The sequence below is a fragment of the Mugil cephalus genome, chromosome 5, assembly GCF_022458985.1.
Source record: "Mugil cephalus isolate CIBA_MC_2020 chromosome 5, CIBA_Mcephalus_1.1, whole genome shotgun sequence".
In the NCBI taxonomy this organism is placed as follows: Eukaryota; Metazoa; Chordata; class Actinopteri; order Mugiliformes; family Mugilidae; genus Mugil; species Mugil cephalus.
The window spans coordinates 26,219,797-26,229,413 of NC_061774.1; the positions used below are offsets into that span (position 1 = coordinate 26,219,797).

Genomic DNA, 9,617 nt, shown 5'->3' on the forward strand with positions numbered 1-9,617 from the left:
AAGTAAGGGAGCACTCAGTGGTACTTTTCCAAGTGGTGTTTTAGAAGCAGCGAATTGTGTCAAAATGCTAATGTTTAGCTAAAGAGCTGATGGATCTGACTCGTAAATGTCACAATTTGGTCGTTGCATCGTATTTGTTGAAGATAAAATCATGAGCGTCACAGGTAAGAGTTGCTGCACCGAACACGAACGCTGTCCCCCACCACTGATCAGGTGAAAACACACTTCTTCTTTTGTGTTTTCCTTTCTTCCTGATGCACCAACAGAGGCTAAGTTTCTTTGAGGTGGTAATGTGGTCTAATTATTTTTGGAGCGGGGTGACTTTATTCAGCGCCGAGAATGGCACCTCACATCAATTTAGAATTTCCTTTTGTTTTTAGTTAGAAAGGATGAAGTGATTACATTACAGCCTTTTGTGTTGCTGTCACTCTTCCAGCCTGGTGGCGTCTACCTCATTGGCAAGCATTCTCTGAACAGCCTTCTGCTTTGTCACGCCAGAAAACGGGCAGAATTATTATTGACGTCTTTCTTCGGCTTTTATGTTAATATATTCAGAAGGACTGCGGTGTTACGGTGTCTCCCCTCCTCCTCCTCCCCCGTCCTCACCGCTTCTCCCACATCAATAAATTTCTCCCATCTGCAAAGGCAAAAGGAACCGACCGGAATCTGCCGTGTTGCCAAATTTCGTTTCCAACGTGGACGGGGCTCACAGAGGGATTATGTCATGATTGCCTAAAACAATCAAACCCTGGCTTGCAGACTGAAGTGGTGGTGCTGCACTGTGCATAATCATCATCATCATAACCTTGAAAGACCTTCACTGGTAGCAAGCAAGGAGTCAAGAGGGGCCTCTGAGCCATCACTGTGCTGATAGCACCCCCTGTCGATCATCTTGGGAAAATAAACAACAAAGCAGTTGCGCCTGCCTTTGCGCACTTGATGATTATGAAGAGAAATGGGTTGTAACAATGACATTATAGGTCATATATTGATCGAAAAATCGACCTGGGCTGTGATTTCCCATAAGAAAGAAGGAGGGAAAACTGGTCAAATAAAAAGCCTCACATGTTCCCTGATTAAACTAATTTCTGGTTGACTGTAAATCTATTATATGATATCTATTATATGACTTGGCATGAACGCTGAACATAACTGGGGTATGAGGTACCATGAAGAAGTGGCCTAATGTTGTGATAATGTTCACACGTGTCTGAATCATGTGCTCTTATGTCCTAATGGTCTGAATACATATATGTTAAATGCATTCATTTTAATTTTCTCATTTTCTCATCATTAAAATTAGGAATTCTGTTAATTAATTCTGTTAATTAACACACTAAAGTTTTAATTTGCAAGTATTTCAATGAGTGCCCTATAAAGGGTTAAACATGAGTATCTTATTGAGCATGAAAAGGAAACATTCAAGAATTCCGGTTTGCTTCGATGTGAAACTGTTGTGTTAATTACCTGCTCATAATAATGTTCATGCCGTAAAAAAATCAAAATGTTACATTTGTTTATGAGTCCCTTATTTTGAAGTCTTTTACTTTGAAGACCGTTGGCTCCTCCCAGTACTTCCGTGTCTACTTCCGTGTCTGTCCTGCGTGTCCCTTGCTTGTGCTGCAGAGCTGTCTTGCTGCGTCTGTTTTAAGATAAATAACCATGTCTTTGGAGGTGGAATCCGCAGAGTAAGTAACCCAAACAATTTCCCCTCGGTACTTGGTACATGGTGCTTTCTCATATAAATTGCCCGCTATTAGAACCATATTTTGTGACTATTTGTCACATTGAGGCCTACCTCATCCTTCGCTGCTGGTTGCTAAGCTAACAGGCTAACTTACAGTTATACCCTTACAAATAGTGGTTTGCGTTTTTTTTTAGTACGACCGAGTGGAAATAGATTAAATTTCAGATCATTTCCTTTGTTATTTTAAGTTTTGGATCGCCCGTCTTTTATATCGTTATTGCTTTTGTGCTGAAAATGTTAATAACGGGAGTTGCAGTACGTTGTGCCCCCGGTTGTCATAGATGCTTCTCTCACTGGCGATTAAAAGTTTTCCGAATGAAGCAGCGAACAAATCTTTCAAGTGATAAAACGTGCTGTCATATCGAATATATTTAGTTTAGTGTTAGTGTGCACTGCGTATGTGTCAGTAATTATTATTAAATGTTGTACTACGCTACATCTGTTAGCATTGAGATCAACCTAAAAGTCCGGAGGGTTGAAGTTGACATTTACACCAGTTAAAAATTAGTTTATTGGCTACTGTTAGTATTTAAACATTAGACGTTACATTTAGTTAAATTATACATTATTTTGTGTATGAAAAAATAAATTATGTACACTAGTAGGTGTGCTTCTTAATTACATTTCTCAATTTTCCGCAGTTTGTGGTCACTTAGAATAATATATATGATATATATGTACTGTTACAGTCAGTTCATTAGGTACACAAATGAAAAGGCTTTCAGATATAACAGTCTTACACTAAATTTTAACTTCACAAAGGTTTTGCTGTTCAACATTTGCCTAGGTTAACTGAGAAAGCTGATGATTTAGCTGTGTTTTCATTCTGGAAGCTGTGGTTTGTACTGTTGGATTGTATCGTGTTGTACATACACGTGTTCCTATTATTTTGTCATCCTAGTCAATCCTAGATAGTGGGCGAGGCTACATATCAGAAACACAGCATGTAAAATTACATTAACAAACATTAAAATCTTTCTGATGCTGTTTCACCATAAACATGAAGAGGGATTTCTTTAGTGAGTGTCTCATGCTTTAGTGTCTGAATAATCTGTAATGAGCTGGTGATTGGGCCTCTGAGTGTGTTTCTAAAATAAATATCCCAAAACCAAAGGATTATGTTGTATGTATTTGTTGTTAAATATCCCATTGTCATCGAGCTATGACTGTATATTATGTAGGGAATAGGGGAGGGAATAAAATCGATTTCGATTAAAGTTATTAAGAGATATTTCAGTTTTAAAACAGTTTTGCTAAGTTATGAATGAGTAATTCACAAAACTAATATCATTTCCACAGTATTTTATGTCTTTGCTTTTTCTACCTCTTCTCTGTCATCATACGTTTTATATTTGAAACGCCAGCGCACGTAAGCTTCCAGGCCTGGCGGTGGTCTCCGAGTTGGACTTTTTTGTCATGTCATGTATTTCCCTCACACTTGGACTCATGTCTTTGCTTGAGAGACTGGTTTCACATCGTTAATTACACAAGACCACAACGAGATTCACAATGAGAGGATGTAGGAAATGGATTTTATGACTTAATACGGGATCTTTCCTAGGATTCTTTCTTTTTTAAGACAACTCACTTATTATTACATATCTGTGTTATATTTCATTAGATGAGCTTTCTGTCCAAATCTCTCACATCTGTTGTGTTCTCCCCAGCGTGATCCGTCTGATTATGCAGTACCTGAAAGAAAACAACCTGCACCGGACTCTGGTCACGCTGCAGGAAGAGACCACGGTTTCTCTGAACACGGTGGACAGTATCGAGAGCTTCGTGGCAGACATCAACAGTGGCCACTGGGACACCGTCCTGCAAGCCATCCAGTCCCTCAAGCTGCCGGACAAGACTCTGATAGACCTTTACGAACAGGTGAGGTTTGATGTGATGCTGCCTTTTTGTTTGATTTGTCCAGGATAGACGGTAGTATCTGTGTATTACATTTCTACTGCTGTCATCACTCAAGCCAACGTAATCCCTCTTGAAACGTAGCTCATGTCTGCAGACGTGTTACCTGACTCTTGCTCTCTTTCCTGTCCAGGTGGTGCTGGAGCTTATCGAGTTGAGAGAGCTCGGTGCAGCTCGTTCCCTCCTCAGACAGACGGACCCCATGATTATGCTGAAACAGACCCAGCCTGAGAGATACATCCACCTGGAGAACCTGCTGGCTCGCTCCTACTTCGACCCCAGAGAGGTGAGTCCAAACCACACGGGCACAAGATGCAGTCTTTGTTCATCCTTGATTGCAAAAAAAAAAAAATCAAAAAATCTCAAAATTATAAGTGGCCAGAGACCCTGGTTTTGTAGCAAATCTTTAGACAGATCCACAGATACGTCCTTCGTCATGCTACCTGATGCTGAATGCTTTATATACATAGAAGGACGTTTGTTTTTGATCATCGCTTTGGTTTAAATTCTATCCAGGCGTACCCAGATGGCAGCAGTAAGGAGAAGCGCCGTGCAGCCATCGCTCACGCCCTGGCAGGAGAAGTCAGCGTGGTGCCGCCCTCTCGTCTCATGGCTCTGCTGGGACAGGTAAGAGACCACGATCTGCATCTCAAACCTGACGCAACTGCAACATACTTTCAAGATAAAAGTCTGACGACTAGTTCGGTGTCTACGTTTTCTTTCTCCAGTCTCTGAAGTGGCAGCAGCATCAGGGCCTCCTGCCTCCTGGTATGACCATTGATTTGTTCAGGGGTAAAGCTGCTGTCAAAGATGTGGAGGAGGAGCGTTTCCCCACTCAGCTCAGCAGGCACATCAAGGTACCACCCTCCCACCCCACCCACACAGACTGTCTCCAAATACGGTCATTTTGTTTTTGCACTTTCAGTAAATCGTTTCTGTCTTGTTATTTCCTGAATAGTTTGGACAGAAATCTCACGTGGAGTGTTCCCGGTTCTCCCCCGATGGTCAGTATCTGGTCACCGGCTCCGTCGACGGCTTCATTGAGGTCTGGAACTTCACCACCGGCAAAATCAGAAAGGTAGGTGAAAAAAAACACATGTACTGTTTGATTAAATGTGAAACTACATTACTTTAAAAATAACTGTGTGCGTGTGTGCATATGTGTCCTTCAGGATTTGAAGTACCAGGCTCAGGATAACTTCATGATGATGGATGATGCAGTGTTGTGTATGTGCTTCAGTCGGGACACGGAAATGTTGGCGACTGGAGCCCAAGATGGAAAGATCAAGGTAGAGGACAAACTTTTACACCTGACAAACAATCTCCTTAGCAGCAGCTCATTAGGAGCTTGATTATGATTAACAGCTTAAAAGTCAGAGGCAGACGAGTCTGTTGAGAGGAAACTCTTACTTCCTACTTCTTAAACTCTGTGTGTTTGTGTAGGTGTGGAAGATCCAGAGCGGTCAGTGTCTGAGGAGGTTCGAACGTGCCCACAGCAAAGGAGTAACATGTTTGACTTTCTGTAAAGACAGCAGCCAGCTCCTCAGCGCCTCCTTCGATCAAACTATCAGGTAAACTCATATCTTATTGAGCGTATTTCGCTCTTCAGACTTTACATTAACATCCACGCCGGGGCAGTTTGGACACCAGTGGCTAAATTTTAGTGCAGATGTGAATTCGTCCAGGTGCATGAGACTGATCCGATCTGACACCACATTTGGAAGTGGTCTGCTTAACCTCGTTCCTTTGGTTGTGCAAACACGGAATAAGTCCTTGATCATATTAAAGACCATCTACTCAATAGAAAAAAACAGCTGCTATTTGAAATGATGTGAAAAAGTGGAAAACCACCCAAAGTGATGTCTTAGTAACAAGAGCCTTTTAAAAAAAAAAAAAAAAAAAAATCCCCACAAGACTGCACTAATTTAAAGGATTTTATTCAGTTCACTGCATGCGATTCACTCATTAGAAACTTAAAGGTACATTGGTTGTTATGACCATAGTGTTTGTTTACTTTTATCACTTATTCTGTTTGGAAGCTTCCAGGGTCCAACAAACTTAACGCGTGTTCATTTCAGCTTGTTCCTAAATATGTATCATTTCCCCAAGTCATGACACACACACACAACAAACATGTTATAATAATAATATAATTATAATATAGTATTAGGGATGTAACGATACACTCAATTTAATTTAACAGAATGAGCTTATGGACAAATTGTGACTGAAAAAGATTCCTTTAATTATTTCTCAGACAAAAAACACATTTCTGAGGTAGGATGTTACTTCAGAACAAACTATGCAATGAATGTAAATTATATTTTCGCTTTGACAAATCAATGAGAATCCCCATTTTATATAGTGATGTATTATGTCATCAAGTGAACCCAAAACATTTTTCATGTCAGCTCATTTGAATCATGACACATTTGTATGGATTTTTGCATCGTTACATCCCTATATATATATTATACTTTATGCCAAATGAGTTTTATTTACATACTTTTACTTTAATAGCAGGTGCACTTAAAACTGGTCACTTGCTTTCTTGTTGCCCAGGTTGGATCTTAATGCAAGGTCTGACCCTTATTCTCCTAAAGTGATTTATTGATGCCGCTGTTAATTCCCTGAACAACTGTTTTGTGTTTTTTCATAAGAATCCACGGGCTGAAGTCGGGTAAAACCCTGAAGGAGTTCCGCGGACACTCCTCTTTTGTCAACGAAGCCACGTTCACTCCAGACGGCCACCACATCATCAGCGCCTCCTCCGACGGCACCGTCAAGGTAAGAGAAACCTCTGCTCCCTTCTCTTCATATAATCCCGGTATGACTCATTCGTCTCATACAAACCGTCGTCTCCTCGCGTTAAACCTGCTGCAGGTGTGGAACGTGAAGACCACCGAGTGCTCCAGCACCTTCAAACCTCTGGGAACGTCAGCCGGCACCGACATCACGGTCAACAACGTCATCCTGCTGCCCAAGAACCCGGAGCACTTCGTAGTGTGTAACCGCTCCAACACGGTGGTCATCATGAACATGCAGGGGCAGGTCAGTTCAGTTTGGTTTCATAGCTGCACACATAGTTTAGTTACCTGCTTTAACACATGCGCCTTGTGTCTGTTTGAATGTGCAGATCGTGAGGAGTTTCAGCTCCGGTAAGAGGGAAGGTGGTGACTTTGTGTGCTGCACTCTGTCGCCCCGCGGTGAGTGGATCTACTGCGTGGGTGAAGACTTTGTGCTCTACTGCTTCAGCACAGTCACGGGCAAACTGGAGAGAACACTGACGGTAAGTTACTGCTCTGATCGGGTACTGTTTTATGTTTCTCCCACACTTTGTGTCCTAGAAAAAGACTCCACTCAAGCTTTTGAAAGTGGGATGTACAGACAATGCATCAGCTCAATGCACTGGGCCTGAGTGAGCCTTCTGAGGCCGGGGATTCAAAGTTTTATCTGCATTGCTGGGCATTGTAATACTATGTAATCCAATATTATTGCTCCATAATAATGACTTTGGGTGGGAAGCAGCACAAATTGCTGCTGAGGTGGCTACCACCATATAAGGGCTGCACAATTAATGGAATTTTTAACTTGATCACTATTTTGGCTTTTGCCACGATTGTCTGCAATATTTAGGTTTAAAATGCAGGTTCTGCTGTACATCTAATCAAGCAGTTATTCAAGCAGTACACAGGCAACCACCAGGGGGCGAACGTATGGTTCAGGCTCCATTAAGCTGCCTAAATAACAAGCGAGCACACCTAGCAATGTTAGCTTCAAACTCGGTGGACTGTCAAAAGAGGAGCTGGCGCCTTGAAAAGGATCCACGTCCATTTTCTGGACTCGTTTTCTTCATCAGAATAAAGTCCACAGGGTAACACAACTAATCTGAGCAATCATCTAAAAAAAAAAATCACAAACCGAAGTACGAGGAGTGAATGAAGGCTAAAGCTGACGCTGCTTAATGCTTGGTTTTAAATTATTATGTAAAATTTACACAAAATGTAATTTTTTTAAATTATTAACTATTTGTTCTACTCTAAAGTTTTGCACTGTAAAACTGTTTAAATGTTGTTTGTTTAAAAGCGGTGCAATAAAAATACAGACAATGAATAGTCATGATTACAATATTGATCAAAATAATCGTGATTATCATTTTGGCCGTAATTGTGCAGCTCTAATTGTTGGTTTATTTTCATGACATTGTTTTACTGGAGTTGTTACATTGTGTTGTGTATTAATTGTTCCAATGTTGTAAAGAGAAAACAACAAAGACAAAGAAGTTTTTAACCCCCGATCCTATAGTGATGTTTTCATAATCAGTCCTGATCGTGTTGTTGTGAAAGTGTTTTATATTTAAACGTTCCGAAGAGATAAAGAGGAAAAACGAGACGAGTCTTTGTGCTCATTGGACTCTGGAAAAACTGTCGTTTGGCCAAAAAACGACCAACTGTTCTCTTCTAAAGTGAAGTCAAGCAAGTAGAGCTCCCCCTGGTGGCTGGAGGCTGCAGTACAGGTCATAACCTCCACCTCCTATGTTGGTGGTTGGGATTTAGGCCAAACTAAAACATTAAAATACACGTCATCTATAGAAAAAACTATGATGGTTTCAGTTATTTAAGGCAGCTTAATATAATGTTAATGCACGTGAAAAGTTCCTCGGACAGTACTGATCATCCTCTCACCCTCAGGTCCACGAGAAGGACGTGATCGGCATCGCCCACCACCCCCACCAGAACCTCATCTGCACCTACAGCGAGGACGGTCTGCTGAAGCTCTGGAAGCCTTAACTCCAGAGAGGAGAGCGGACGTTCCTCTCACTCTGCCACATTTGATCTTCTGTCATTTCACAAACCCCGGTGAACTCCTCCCGGGTCTCTGAGGACAGAAAGTCTAGACGTACGGACATGAAGTCAGTTTGACACGTTTTGTTTGAAAGTTTTTGTATCATTTTAAAGCTGAGTTTTTACAGCAGAGCCTTATTCAATCCAGCATGTGAGATAATAATGTGTAAGCCTCCTCCTTTCTTTTTTTTCTTTTAGTCTGTAAAATAGTTCCTGGCTGGTTTGTCAAGCATAGACGTAAAGAAATAATATAATGTGTGGAGGTGCTGGTATTTAAACGACTGGTACAAAGACTGAGGGAAGATTGTTCCACATTAGTCATTCAGGCAAAAATAAAAAGGTTCTGCTGTTCAATGCTGAAGCTTTACAGACTTTAAGAGGTTTTTTTTTTTCAGACAGTGTAGATTTGAAAATTCCATTTCCTGTAAATATATTTTTTTAAATTGAATTTCTCTTTTTGTTTTGTTTTTTTGTTTTTCCAAGAATACCTGGTTAAATAGTGTATGGATTGTGTTTGTTTTGTGTTTGTATCATAAACATGAATGAAACTTTTTTTTTTTTTTACTTAGAGGAAGGAGGTTCTGTCTGAGAGAGTCTGCCTCCCTGTGATCCGGCTTCATCACAACCTTTAGAGTTTAGATTTAAATTAAGCAGGATAAATGATGACAGGTAATAAAAGGATGAAATGAAATGTTCCACATGTACAAACGTCTCCTGTTTCATCTCTGGTCTGTGACATTAAAGCTATTTAACCAGAACAGTGAAGTGTTACCTCTGATTTTGAACACCCAGCTTTAATTTAGACCTTTTTGAACAACAATGCCACTAGATGTCCCCGTATGGGCCGCGCTAATCGTCTTTTTACGACTTAAATAGCTGAAATGCTTCTGCCTGTGTCCTGTGTGTGCAGGAGGAAGGTTTGTAAACTCTGCTCCTCTGATGAAGATGAGAGTTGACTGAGTTTAATCCGTAAATAAACAGCCGGGTTGGATGTTAGTGCAGCGGCTCTGCTGAGAGGAGTGCTGGGGTCAGGCGGCAGGACGAGATTATCTTCCTGCTAAACCTTCAAAATAAAAGCACGAAGTGGTCATTTGACATCGAGCGTCTCAAAG

General features: G+C 41.0%; 1 protein-coding gene across 1 annotated transcript; it reads left to right on the plus strand.

Moving 5' to 3' along the window:
- Window positions 1-1,647: 1,647 nt before the first annotated feature.
- On the plus strand, window positions 1,648-9,263 carry smu1a (SMU1 DNA replication regulator and spliceosomal factor a). The gene is made up of 12 exons (XM_047585961.1): window positions 1,648-1,688; window positions 3,415-3,625; window positions 3,795-3,947; window positions 4,178-4,288; window positions 4,390-4,518; window positions 4,620-4,739; window positions 4,834-4,950; window positions 5,105-5,232; window positions 6,322-6,448; window positions 6,545-6,712; window positions 6,798-6,950; window positions 8,353-9,263. Exons 1-12 carry the CDS (start codon window positions 1,663-1,665, stop codon window positions 8,449-8,451), a joined length of 1,542 nt encoding a protein of 513 aa, XP_047441917.1. The 5' UTR covers window positions 1,648-1,662; the 3' UTR covers window positions 8,452-9,263.
- Window positions 9,264-9,617: the final 354 nt, after the last annotated feature.

Bases quoted from the DNA above. Each gene is read 5' to 3' on its own strand.
- smu1a (XM_047585961.1), top strand. From the start codon at position 1,663: ATGTCTTTGGAGGTGGAATCCGCAGA. The intron at 4,740-4,833 runs GTAGGTGAAAAA...TGTGTCCTTCAG, and splicing joins CCACCGGCAAAATCAGAAAG to GATTTGAAGTACCAGGCTCA. The intron at 4,951-5,104 runs GTAGAGGACAAA...GTGTTTGTGTAG, and splicing joins CCCAAGATGGAAAGATCAAG to GTGTGGAAGATCCAGAGCGG.